The following is a 14,509-nucleotide window of genomic DNA, read 5'->3' on the forward strand; positions in this document are numbered from 1 at the left end:
GAAACCAAATTTGACCCCACATAATAGTTTTCTGTTGAATCCATGATTTGATCCTTAGCAAAGTGTGAAAAGAATATCTTCATATCAGTATGAATAGCCTATGCAAAATGAAGAATTGATCATCTTTGATGTTTAATCTTTCATATACATATGTCGGTGTGCACAACAAATAAACTTGTCAGATTATCAACAATTGCCAAAAAAACAAACAAACAGAAACAATTTCCATGAAACAAACCATAATACAAAGAGGAAATGTAAGAGCAAATCTACTGCACCAGACGTTGCCAGCATTTGAATCATAGCACTTAAATCATAGCACTTAGTCATTATAAATATATCTTCTACGACCAGATCAAATCTTTTACTTGCTTTACATCCAAGACATTTGCAAAATGCATGAAAAACAGTCCACAATTGGCGTTCCTGCTGGATAATCAAATAATAAAATTAACTCAGATGCTTCTGAATTTCAAGTAATGGAGGAGAATTTAAATTCATTTAATTGCAGTATTTGAAATAAAGGCCTTATACTGATTGTCTAATTGGATCAAATGTTCATGATGTCAATCACTGGACTATCTGGTCCAGACTAGGTCTTTTACACACAAACCATCATTTAGTTTGAATATTACTTGGCGCATCATTCAACAAATTAACCTAGGCGCTTGAACAAATTCCTCTTTTCCATTTTTGTCCCCTCTGCATCTGGACATTTCAAAAGACGTTTCCCATAAAACAAGTAATAAATTTGGTCTGGCTTCAGTACAAATATCCTCCAAATAGACACACCTAATCTAATGCAAACTGTGCTATCTACAAAGAAATAAACTTATCAAAACAAAACTGTATAGTACTTGGCAGTGAATGAACTTGTACATGCAGACCACTTGGCAGTGAATGAACTTGTACATGCAGACCACTTGGCAGTGAATGAACTTGTACATGCAGACCACTTGGCAGTGTATGAATGCGTACAGGCAAACAGGATATATATATGATACACATGTAACTGTTCGTTATAAACATTGTTGATGGGAATAGCTTCGACAAAAAATATGAAACTTCAACATTATCATATGAATTGTGACTCTACAAAAACGTTGGAATAGTATCTCCGGCAGCACCAAAATGCGTGCAAAAACAGGTAAGAATGTCGCAACAATTTTCTGGTTATTGTGGTGTATAGCGTGGTGTAATCCTCCAAATATTTTACATCAATCACAAAAATACTCACAAAAAAACTCATTCACAATCATCCAATCAAAATGGAATAAGTATTTCAGTTCCATCCAGTGAAATTGAAACTGGCTGTATGGCTTCGTCCAATCAAATGGCAGTGGTCGTAGCTGAGATCACAGATTGGCTAATACCAAGGATATTCAGGAAGATAGTCTGAAAAGAAATATATTAATTAAATGACATAATTATGACATAAGGATATTGCAACTATTCGTAATTATGATTGTCTCCGTACGGCCACAACAAATGAACAGGGAATGACAGTATCCTCCATTGTACATGCTTTGAGTTCAAATCTAAATCATGTTCCTCATACATGTAAGGAAGGGTGGTTTGTGGTTGAACATGCTGGAACATGCTCTGCAGATTTACTTCCCTTAGATGAGACAAGATCAGTATACCACTTAAGATCCTTGATTAACACATTACACATGGATTTCACAGAGTGCCACAGTTGTACAACCTGCATCAACTCTGCATGTGTTGTACCATAGATGTTAAAAGATGGTGATTGTTGTTACCCTGGCTGGTGCTACAATTTAAGGGGATAAAATAAGGATGGATCAGCTCAGACATGCACACCACACATACACCTTTACCCATAATACATGACTAGTCCCAAAGTACAATAATCTTGAAGGTAAGGTTAAATGCCGTTTTCCCTCGTCCCACTTCCTACATAAAGTGGAGTGGTGGGGTAGCCTAGTGTTTAAGCGTTCGCTTGTTACGCCCAAGTCCTGTGTTCGATTCCCCACATGGGTGCAATGTGCGAAGCCCATTTGTGATATTGCTGGAATATTGCTAAAAGGTGTAAAAATTAAACCCACTCACTCATGCATCAAGTGACATAACGGAAATATTGGTCATAGTGGCATTATACTCATTCACCCACTCAGTAACTCACACACCAACACAAACTCACCCTCTCACTCACTCACTCACTCGTCCCCTCTGTCTACCTATTTCTTCCTCTTCCAGCAGTCTGGGTGTAGCTGTTTCTGCTCCTTCGCCAAAGCTTCTGATTTTTCCTTGAATTTCTTTTTATCCTGTGGTGTTAGCTTCTTCCATTCGTCTCCTAGCAACACACTGATTGCTCTGAAACATTCAAACATGTTAATGAACATCCTGTCTCTTACTGTAGACTAACATGTTGTCCCAGAAATGAAGACATCTTAATATAAAGTACATGGTACTGTTCCACAAAGCGGTCTTAGCGCTAAGGTAATCATAACTACTAGGGTGGGTATTGCAGAGAATTTTTATACTGCAATATATTGCGATGCGAAAGCATATATTGCGATATGTATTGCAATATATTGCAAGAAGTATTTTAAAAAACCCTACGTATAATCGCGTTAAAGCTTGATTTTTAGAGCAAAAACACAACAAAATAACTATGCTTGATTAAGCTTTAACAACAACCTTTAATCATGACAAAAAAGAAATGTAAATAATATTTGGCACAAATGAAACAAGGAAATATCCGAAGATTTCCGAGTGTTACGAAGTTTTCCGAATGCAAGTCAAAATACCGTTTTTGATCAGCGTATCGCAATACGTATCGTTTTCATGTCTGAACAGGTAAATACCGGTAAACCGGTTATATTGCGCAGCCCTAATAACTACCATATTGTAACAATGGCTCTTGACAGCTGTTGCGCTAAGATTGCTTTGTGGAAAGTCTAGATTTTCAAAATACTAAATAAAATCAAAATGGACCCCAGAACAGTGCCTAGAGGTGACGCAATTTACTTTCCAAATCATTATAGGCTTGTTTTGATCTATTTTTAATTTATTCTCTTGGGCTTGGGAGAAGGCTATATTGCCTGGTAATATAAACAGCAGGTCGCCATCATATAGTCAGTTTATTGGTAGGTCCTAACAATACAAACAAACAAGAAACATATGTCATTCCCCAATGGGGACTTGTCACAGTTGTAAAACCTTCCCACATGTATAATAATGCTGTATTTACAAGTCAATATGTTTCATTATGCTCTTCTACCAGTCTTCTACCAGACTTGTGACAGTACTTCAGTATTTAAAGTAATCTCAACTGGATGTATAAAACCAAAAGTGATGCAGATGCGAGGCATGTTCTGTTCATTGAAATCCACTTGCACCAGTATGTTAGGACCTTAAAACCTAATTATGGTGAATATGGGGTTCAGACCAATGAACCCGTGAAGATCCGGGTTAGAATGACCCTTCAGTAACCTATGCTTGTCATAAGAGGCGACTAACGGGATCGGGTGGTCAGGCTCGCTGACTGGGTTGACACATGTTATCAGTTCCACATTGTGCAGGTCGATGCTCATGCTGTTGATCACTGGATTGTCCGGTCCAGACTCGATTATTTACAGACCGCCGCGATATAGCTGGAATATTGCTGAGTGCGGGGTAAAAATAAACTAACTCACTCACTCAGACCAATGAACAAGGGTTCCTGACATGTCTAAGGGACACAACTCTGCACGGTTAGTTGATGCGCCTGAAACGTCTGGGCAGTCACTGCTTGGGCAATTAGTGCTTCGGTATATCAGGAATAAACATGAAAATGGTTTAAATCATCAACAATACCTGTTGTCCTTGCCAGGATACTTCTGCGTGTACTGAATTCTGTTCTCTTTGGCAAACAGCATGAATGCATTCATTGGTCGCTTGGCCTTCGGCAGGTCGAACTTGAACGTGTCCTCCTTGGAGGGGGAGTCGGGGGAGGAGAGTGACTGGCGCTCCTGGTTCTTCTTTTGCTGAAAGATGTGTGAGTGAGTGAGTGAGTGAGTGAGTGAGTGAGAGTGTTAACTATATTCAGATCACAACAAACTGAGTTTTACAGTTATTTAAATAGAAGGAATTTGTTTGTGTAGTGACTTTCCGATTAGAAGCTCTTACTAAAATATATGGACTGACAACTTCTTAATTATAATGTAAGCGACATTTTCCGTTTTCTGTGTCATGAAGCCAGTGGTGTACAATACTACAGGAAAGGCATGATATATGCATGAGTAAAGTTTGCACAGTAAGTTGATTGATAATTACACAAGAGATAAACTTGATGTACAAAGCAGTTTACAGGATGTAAATAATTGTTACACAAGCAGAATTAAAGTCCTTTCTAACATGTGCTGGGGAAGTAATCTATATATTCTATTCAGCCTTGAATGTAACAGGTAAGCACAGTAAAACCATGTGCAAAGCTATGTATTCTCTGAAGCACCCTAACACAACAGTCATGTCAGTTTGAAGAAGAAACCCCTGAAGATCCAGGTTAGAACTGATCTTTCACTGTGTTATCGTAGTTTTATTCAAAGTGTCTTAACCTTCTCAATCCAGTGCTGGTATAGATCCCTATCAGCTCAACCGAAACAAACTCAACAAAATCGTCAAATTAAGCAGTAAAATCGCAAATGTGGATTTCGACCCTTTGGCTTACGAGTATGAGGAAAGAGTTTTAACTTTGGCAAATAAAATTTTACATGACTCCTCACACATTTCAAACACAGAATATAAACTTTTACCATCTGGCAGACGTTTCCAAATTCCAAAACTTAAATCAAATAGAGCCCTGAAATCGTTCATTCCATCCAGCATAGGCTTTTTTAAACAATAAATGATATTTTTACATACAAATCATATATTTACTTGTATATGTACATTGTTGTTGTTATATTAATCATAACTATTTTACCTGCATATTATAATCTGTGTTCAATAATTTATTTTACAGTACGCTCTTTTATTTACCTTATTTATCCTATATTCATATGTGTGCTCTGTGATGATGTACAGCAAATTCCCATTCAGGGTAATAATTTTTTTTATTATTCTTCTTCTTAACCCATGCTTGTTGTAAGAGGCGACAAACAGATGGGTGAGCAAGCTCGCTGACTTGGTTGACATGTCATTGTATTCCAATTGTGTAGATCAATGTTCATGCTGTTGAACACTGGATTGTCTGGTCCAGACTCAATTATCTACTGACTGCCTCCATATACCTGGAATATTGCTGAGTGTAGTGCTAAATAACGACCAACCAACTGAAGAAGAAACCTACCTGTGCCATGGAGCTCAGGGCCAGTACGGCAGTGGAATCAAGGGCAGACAACTGGTAACTGAAAACAATAACAGTACATTCGTAGTACAGCTGGCTGCGATTCCTAGTTGTGACCCTATCAGGTCATAGCAAATTACCAATTTCACACACCTTATGTGTCAGTCAGTTTTATTTCCACTCCCTGGAAGCCATTATAACTGATACCTACGTCAAGCGGCTAAACTGGTTTAATGGTACAAATCATAGTTGGGATACCGGCACGTTAAAATGCCAGGTGCACATGAATATATTCATGGGTAGAACCACAGAGCAAATACTTGGGACCGGTCATTTATCATCTCGACTGCGACTTCCCCACTTTGGACGATGTCCAGGTTCAATCACTGGATTGTCTGGTTGAGATTTGATTATTTGCAGGTTATCATGCTGCTGTTTTCCCTTATATTACACATTGGGGGATAATACCAAAAAATACATTTGAACACTATGGAGGGACTGGTAATTTATCATGGGGGGGGTGATGGGTATGGGCGAGTAACGCCCTAACCCTGAACATGTATAGGCTAGACACTGTAATGATCAGTCTTCAGGAAAGGAGCGCCTTTAGTGAACTCCTATATTACCTTCCATAGAAGGTAGCGTCTGGGTGTGTGGGAGGCAGACACAGATCCTGTTCCGTCAACTCTCGGCAGGGTATGCCGAACTCTGTGACTGTCTTCTGGGGATCACACGACGACCAGCCTGGAACAGTGAGTGAGCTGGGTTTAACCAGGATTTGAACAGTATTTCAGCTCGTCAGCGTAATGTGGGAGGTGAGACCCAGTTGATGCAGGACGATTTAGGTCATAATCAGGATTAATTTGGGTTCAAACCCTCTATTAACAGTTTCTAGCCTGCCTAAGTATAGTAACTCTGCATAAGACAAGGAGGTGATGGTGCCCCCTGGAAGTGTGACATGTTCAATACATAATGGCTTGTTTCATATTGATGGTAGTCCTAACAAAAATATATCATCGTTGTAGTTGTAAATCAAGTGTACTGTGGGGTTAAATGGGTTTCAGTGAGTTAAATTTTGGTAGTGAAGTGTTTTTCCAGAATCCAGATACTCCCCAATGCCAGCAGCAAGGAGACAATCCATCTGTGAGATCATTGGCACAGAAGGTCATAGGACTTTGGGTCAAACATTTGATGTAGCATAAAACACATTGTAAGCTTCCTTCTACCAGGCTTACTTCCCTGTGTATCCATTGTAAAGTTGATTTTTGAATTGTGGATGGAAAACGGGCATAGCTCTCTTGAATCAACTGCCCAACCTCCAAACTTGAAGTGTTAAATTTTCTATACCACATGGATTAAAATATTTAAGTCCCCCCCTTACACAATCATTTTGAAGCGCTATGATTGTCATGTGTAAGCCGTCCTGGTCTAAATAAACCGACATCATGATAATTTACTGTACAAACAAAGAAACATAATTACCTTTGTCTTTGACAAAGAAGGGGTGGTCCTGGGTGCACTGAGCGACGAGGTGGATGGAATCGGTGTCTCCCTGAATGGTGTGAGTCATGAAGTACAGGTCTAACTTGCCAGTATACCCCGGGTCTGTGGTCTCCTTCTTGGTCAGGAGGAAACCCACAGGCTCACTGCTGTAATAGAACATGGAGACACTGGTATGGTATTAGGAGGGTGCCAACTGATGATTGGTATCAAGAGGGTGCCTACTGGTGATTGGCAACAAGTGGGTGCCTACTGGTGATTGGCATCAAGAGAATGTCAACCACCTCCTCCTGAAACTGGTGATTGGCATCAAGAGGATGCCGACTGGTGATTGGTATCAAGATGATGCCTACTGGTGATTGGTATCAAGAGGATGCCTACTGGTGATTGGTATCAAGAGGGATGCCTACTGGTGATTGGCATCAAGGGGAACCTACTGGTGATTGGTATCAAGAGGGTGCCTACTGGTGATTGGTATCAAGAGGATGCCTACTGGTGATTGGCATCAAGAGGGTGCCTACTGGTGATTGGCATCAAGAGGGTGCCTACTGGTGATTGGTATCAAGAGGGTGCCTACTGGTGATTGGCATCAAGGGGAGCCTACTGGTGATTGGTATCAAGAGGGTGCCTACTGGTGATTGGTATCAAGAAGGCATCAAGATGATGCCTAAGATGCATCAAGGGGATGCCTACTGGTGATTGGCATCAAGGGGGTGCCTACTGGTGATTGGTATCAAGAAGGTGCCTACTGGTGATTGGTATCAAGAGGGTGCCTACTGGTGATTGGCATCAAGATGATGCCTACTGGTGATTTGCATCAAGTGGGTGCCTACTGGTGATTAGCATCAAGTGGGTGCCTACTGGTGATTGGCATCAAGAGGGTGCCTACCACCTCCTGACACTGGCATCAACCAAACACCACCTAATGGACATCCGCCATAACACTTCATTTTACTTGGCATCGAATTTAAGAACGCTGGCATCATATCAGCCTACACAGCAAGACTAGACTTTTAAATAGACTGCATGACCATGCATGCTCATAAGGTAAGGGCTGTATATCCTATTGGTTTACAGCCACTGTGAAACAGAGAGATGAAACATATTTTAACACTGAAGCCCTGATACCATGGCAACCAGAATAACACTTTACATGGCTTTGCATCAGGCTCAACAGAAGAGGGTGGAACCTCTTAAGAGGGTAGGTTGCAAATAAAAGAGGTGTTTGTCATATACTGAGGCATCATGCATTATACTGATAACATTTGCAGTCATAATTTGTTAACTGAACTGCCATGAACATACCAGCTTAGGATAGGTCTGGCAGCCTATGCTGGTCAATTGTTCATGTAATAGTCATGACTGTGATTTATAGCACCCACTGCCCTATGAGATGATGAGACCGCCTCCGTGGTGTAGTGGTTAGAGCGTCCGCCCAGAGAGTGTTAGGTCGCGGGTTCGATCCCTGACCGCGTCATACCAAAAGACGTCAAAATATGGTACTTGTTGGTCCCTGTCTGCCGCTCAGCTTTAATGGGTACAACAAGGACTGGTAGGCTTGGAGGCAGTATAATGTGTCTGAGTGGGGTATTCATGCTTCACTGCGGCATGGTATCTCAGTGGGCTAGCACTATAAAACCATCTTCAGTCTGGGCTAGTACAAGCAGCCGCACATACACATACACAGGCATGCATGTCGTCATATGAGCGAAATATTCTCAAGCACGACGTTAAACCCAATTTCACCTCACCTCACCTACGAGACGATGATCATATTGCCAATTACTGATTTGGTTCAGGTTGGATTATTTACATGTCGCTTTTCACACGGTCATAAACAACAGACAGCAGACATTAATAATGGTGATGGTGATACTTCTTCGTTAGTGTAAGTTATAATGTGCCAAATAATCCCCACCTCAATTTGTATGTATCTCCTCACATCGTCCCTACACGAAAAAGGCCAGGTGATTAACCCATGTTTGAATCTCTTTTAATTTGTTTTAAATGACAAGAAGGAAAAATGGCCAATATCTGCACCCATCCTCTTTTCGATGTTGTCTGTCAGGCCTAATTTCCGAGGTGGAGAGTGTAAACATCTTACAATACATGTGGTTTCTTCTGCTCAGCCACCTGTGTGACAAAATCTACCACAACTCTTTGGAGTAGAAAAATGAGAAATCCTCAGCAAATTATTACAGCAGGTCTTACTAGAGTGATATGTCCAACATGATGAGACTAGTCCAATCTAATTGGTTTGTCAATTAACAAGATTAGTTTCCAAGGCAGAGAGTGTAAAAGTCTTACAATATAGATGTCGTCTGCTCGGCTGTCTGTGTGATTTCACGGAGAGACTGGTGGTCAGAGAGTTCTTCAGCAGAGTGCCAGTCGTTGAACAATGGGGGAACAGAGGATGACAGGAATTTGATGATGGACCCTGAAATAGCACAACCTTTACAGACAAAGGGGGGCACGTTGGCAGGTTATTTAGGGTCACCTGACAATCACTGTATACCATCTTAATCGAATCTAGCTTTACCAAAGTAGGCATATTAGAAATAGAAGGAGTAGTGAGCTCTTTCAAGGACACGCTTCTACGAAATTTTAGAAACCCAATGCAGAACTTGGTGTAACTATACATGTCCAATAATCAAAATATATGTATACTTAGCACATGCTGCATTCAATTAATGTTCGTTTTAAATGAACAAAAGACTTGATGGATACACTATGTTTCATAAATAGTTCGAAGATTTTCTGATCATTGTAAAGTGAACTAAGATTAAAAAGCTGCAGATATAATTGATTTCCGCTATCGAAGCTTTCCCATTACCTCATTTCATACAATCAAGAAACGTGGTCTTGCTTAATAATAACCCACAACTGCTTGGTGAACTAGTATTAGAAAAGCTGCAGGTATTCCTGTTGCGTTGCAGGACCGTCGGTGACGTTGACTCACCCTTCATGAAGCATTGCCACACTGCGGTAGGCCAGGGGTGGGACCACAGAGCGTCTGACGACTCCGTGTCCTTAGGGGATGACGGGAAGGGGGAAGACGACGTCACCTTTGGGTCACTCTCCAGACTAACGCTGTCAATAGATGTCTTGTGATCACTGACCAGTGTTTGAGTTGATGACACATAGTTATATGGTCTATTTACAGTTCGCTTCATTCAGCAAACAAGACAAGTGAACATATCTATGGTATCTGTTTCATAAGGTATGAGTTTCCTTTGAAATTATCTTTAGATTGGGGTTTGATATTGTTTAAGCATCCTTGAACAGTATTCCTGTATACAGCGGCATGTCAGCTTGACGTGGGATGAAAGCCCGAACTGGAGCGGAACCCCTTCCAGACAATGGAAGTTACGTCATAGCGTCAAGATCGCTCTTTAGAACGAGGTTCAAATCTTTACCACTTTGGTGAAACCAACGGGATTGATATGCCCAACGCTGGCTGGTTGGTTTGTTGTTTCACACCGCACTCAGCAATATTCCAGCTATATAGTGGTGGTCAGTAAATATTCAAGTCTGGACCAGATAATCCAGTGATCAACAGCAATGGAACATCCATCTACGCAATTGGGATATGATAGCATGTGTTAGTGAGCTTGACCACCCGATCCTATTAGTCGCCTCTTACGACAAGCATGGTTTACTGAAGACCAGTTCTAACCTGGATCTTAACTGGTTCCCAAGGTTACAGAATGCTGTAAGGTTGAATATTGCTTTACTGCCTTCTTTGTCCCTTACCTTGGTGCTGCAGAGGCCTTAATGGCCCGTCCACATATACAGGCTTCAGGGCATTCCAGGTCCAAAGTCCGCACCACAGGGCCACTGAAACAGAACACATGACAAGGTCAGCACAACCATCGGTCCTCACAGACCTCCACAATACAGCATAGAACTGGCACCAGGGCGATATTCAGGTAATTACTGGCAGAACTGGTATGACCAATTCTGTTGAATTAGTCAGCGACGTGGGTATACCTTCTTCAGGGGTTGTTTTTGAGGTTCTCCAGCTAAACTAAACCGACCCTCTTACCAGACATCCTTGAGAATTGGTGTGGGTGTACTGTAGTTATGACATACAAGTCCATGACACAGCCTCTGGGGTCTCAGCCTCAGATCATGACACAGCCTCTGGGGGCTCAGCCTCAGATCAGAAGGGGGCTCTCTATCAACCCTTCTACAGGTGATATATGACAGTAGACTGTCAACTCACCTGGGTTTGTCCCAGGGCATGGGTGCTCAGCCTCAGAAGGGGGTCTCTCTATCAACCCTTCTACAGGTGATACATGACAGTAGACTGTCAACTCACCTGGGTTTGTCCCAGGGCATGGGTGCTCAGCCTCAGAAGGGGACTCTCTATCAACCCTTCTACAGGTGATATATGACAGTGGACCAGGTTTGTCCCAGGGCATGGGTGCTCAGCCTCAGAAGGGGACTCTCTATCAACCCTTCTACAGGTGATACATGACAGTAGACTGTCAACTCACCTGGGTTTGTCCCAGGGCATGGGTGCTCAGCCTCAGAAGGGGCTCTCTATCAACCCTTCTACAGGTGATACATGACAGTAGACTGTCCACTCACCTGGGTTTGTCCCAGGGCATGGGTGCTCAGCCTCAGAAGGGGACTCTCTATCAACCCTTCTACAGGTGATACATGACAGTAGACTGTCAACTCACCTGGGTTTGTCCCAGGGCATGGGTGCTCAGCCTCAGAAGGGGACTCTCTATCAACCCTTCTACAGGTGATACATGACAGTAGACTGTCAACTCACCTGGGTTTGTCCCAGGGCATGGGGGCGCTCAGCCTCAGAAGGGGCTCTCTATCAACCCTTCTACAGGTGATACATGACAGTAGACTGTCAACTCACCTGGGTTTGTCCCAGGGCATGGGTGCTCAGCCTCAGAAGGGGACTCTCTATCAACCCTTCTACAGGTGATACATGACAGTAGACTGTCAACTCACCTGGGTTTGTCCCAGGGCATGGGTGCTCAGCCTCAGAAGGGGGCTCTCTATCAACCCTTCTACAGGTGATACATGACAGTAGACTGTCAACTCACCTGGGTTTGTCCCAGGGCATGGGTGCTCAGCCTCAGAAGGGGCTCTCTATCAACCCTTCTACAGGTGATACATGACAGTAGACTGTCAACTCACCTGGGTTTGTCCCAGGGCATGGGTGCTCAGCCTCAGAAGGGGACTCTCTATCAACCCTTCTACAGGTGATACATGACAGTAGACTGTCCACTCACCTGGGTTTGTCCCAGGGCATGGGTGCTCAGCCTCAGAAGGGGACTCTCTATCAACCCTTCTACAGGTGATATATGATACTAGACTGTCCACTCACCTGGGTTTGTCCCAGGGCATGGGTGCTCAGCCTCAGAAGGGGACTCTCTATCAACCCTTCTACAGGTGATATATGATACTAGACTGTCCACTCACCTGGGTTTGTCCCAGGGCATGGGGGCGCTCTTCCTCAGAAGGGGACTCTCTATCAACCCTTCTACAGGTGATATATGATACTAGACTGTCCACTCACCTGGGTTTGTCCCAGGGCATGGGTGCTCAGCCTCAGAATGGGGGGCTCAGCCTCTCTATCAACCCTTCTACAGGTGATATGACAGTAGACTGTCCACTCACCTGGGTTTGTCCCAGGGCATGGGTGCTCAGCCTCAGAAGGGGACTCTCTATCAACCCTTCTACAGGTGATAGTGATACATCACAGTAGACTGTCCAACTCACCTGTCACAGTAGACTGTCACTCACCTGGGTTTGTCCCAGGGCATGGGTGCTCAGCCTCAGAAGGGGCTCTCTATCAACCCTTCTACAGGTGATACATGACAGTAGACTGTCAACTCACCTGGGTTTGTCCCAGGGCATGGGGGTGCTCAGCCTCAGAAGGGGGCTCTCTATCAACCCTTCTACAGGTGATACATGACAGTAGACTGTCCACTCACCTGGGTTTGTCCCAGGGCATGGGTGCTCAGCCTCAGAAGGGGACTCTCTATCAACCCTTCTACAGGTGATACATGATACTAGACTGTCAACTCACCTGGGTTTGTCCCAGGGCATGGGTGCTCAGCCTCAGAAGGGGGCTCTCTATCAACCCTTCTACAGGTGATACATGACAGTAGACTGTCAACTCACCTGGGTTTGTCCCAGGGCATGGGGGTGCTCAGCCTCAGAAGGGGACTCTCTATCAACCCTTCTACAGGTGATACATGACAGTAGACTGTCCACTCACCTGGTTTGTCCCAGGGCATCAGAAGGGGTGCTCAGCCTCAGAAGGGTCCCCAGGGCTCTCTATCAACCCTTCTACAGGTGACCTGGGTTTGTCCCAGGGCATGGGGCGCTCAGCCTCAGAAGGGGCTCTCTATCAACCCTTGACAGGTGATACAGTGACAGTAGACTGTCCACTCACCTGGATTTGTCCCAGGGCATGGGTGCTCAGCCTCAGAAGGGGACTCTCTATCAACCCTTCTACAGGTGATACATGATATTAGACTGTCAACTCACCTGGGTTTGTCCCAGGGCATGGGTGCTCAGCCTCAGAAGGGGACTCTCTATCAACCCTTCTACAGGTGATATATGATACTAGACTGTCCACTCACCTGGGTTTGTCCCAGGGCATGGGGGCGCTCTTCCTCAGAAGGGGGCTCTGTGGTCCTGTTGCAATGATGGCCAGCTCTCGGAGGTTGTCCATCCCATCAAACTCCGGGTCAAGACGACTCTGTGGGTCTGGAAGGGGCTGAACAGTATCACACTTCCCATCTGCATCAACATAAACATTTCAATTAACATTCATTATTCAGCAGTGTCTGCCACCTTCTACAGTTACAGAAGATACAATGGCTACATTGTCTTCCTGCATTGTCCTCAGCGTTAAGGTGACAGGACAAGTGCTGGAGACAGTATACTACTGTGTCTGAGCAGGGTTTGCACATTTAACAGTGGCATGGTATTTCAGTGGCTAGCACTTTAAAACTAGTACACATCCAGACAGGTACAGGCAGACCCACATCGGCATGTCACCATTTCATCGAAATATTCTAGAGTGAGTGAATGAGTTGACGCTGCTGTTAGCAATGTCAGCAATATCACGGCGAAATATTCTAGAGTGAGTGAATGAGTTGACAGGCTGCTGTTAGCAATATTCTAGCAATATCACGGCGGCAAAAAAAATCTTGAGCCACAGGACCTGAAACCAAAGTGTATCACAGTGGGGAAAATCATCTTGAACCACAGGACCTGAAACCAAAGTGTATCACTGCTGGGAAAATGATCTTGAACCACAGGAGCAGAAATCAAAGTGTATCACAGTGGGGAAAAGCATCTTGAACCACAGGACCTGAAACCAAAGTGTATCACAGCGGGGAAAATAATCTTGAACCACAGGACCTGAAACCAAAGGGTAAAAAAATCTTGAACCACAGGACCTGAAATCAAAGTGATCTTGAACCACAGGACCAGAAATCAAAGTGTATCACAGCCAGGGAAAAGCATCTTGAACCACAGGACCTGAAATCAAAGTGTATCACAGTGGGGAAAATCATCTTGAACCACAGGACCATTCAGGACAGCGTGGAAAAGCATAAACCACAGGACCTGAAATCAAAGTGTATCACAGCGGGGAAAAGCATCTTGAACCACAGGACCTGAAATCAAAGTGTATCACAGTGGGGAAAATCATCTTGAACCACAGGACCAGAT

General features: G+C 43.5%; 1 protein-coding gene across 1 annotated transcript in view; it reads right to left on the reverse strand.

Moving 5' to 3' along the window:
* LOC124289050 (HMG box-containing protein 1-like) overlaps window positions 1-14,509 on the reverse strand; it is a 25,507-nt gene continuing 10,998 nt past the window's right edge. The window contains exons 4-13 of the mRNA XM_046725643.1: window positions 13,411-13,570; window positions 10,547-10,630; window positions 9,753-9,883; window positions 9,101-9,230; window positions 6,776-6,942; window positions 5,920-6,037; window positions 5,297-5,354; window positions 3,823-3,992; window positions 2,202-2,337; window positions 1-1,395 (exon numbers count right to left, since the gene is read on the reverse strand). Coding sequence (XP_046581599.1) covers window positions 2,202-2,337; window positions 3,823-3,992; window positions 5,297-5,354; window positions 5,920-6,037; window positions 6,776-6,942; window positions 9,101-9,230; window positions 9,753-9,883; window positions 10,547-10,630; window positions 13,411-13,570 — 1,154 coding nt within the window. The 3' untranslated portion in view covers window positions 1-1,395. The remainder of the gene's footprint in view (window positions 1,396-2,201; window positions 2,338-3,822; window positions 3,993-5,296; window positions 5,355-5,919; window positions 6,038-6,775; window positions 6,943-9,100; window positions 9,231-9,752; window positions 9,884-10,546; window positions 10,631-13,410; window positions 13,571-14,509) is intronic.

The sequence above is a fragment of the Haliotis rubra genome, unplaced genomic scaffold, assembly GCF_003918875.1.
Source record: "Haliotis rubra isolate DU_JTF1 unplaced genomic scaffold, ASM391887v1 Scf430, whole genome shotgun sequence".
Taxonomy (NCBI): domain Eukaryota; kingdom Metazoa; phylum Mollusca; class Gastropoda; order Lepetellida; family Haliotidae; genus Haliotis; species Haliotis rubra.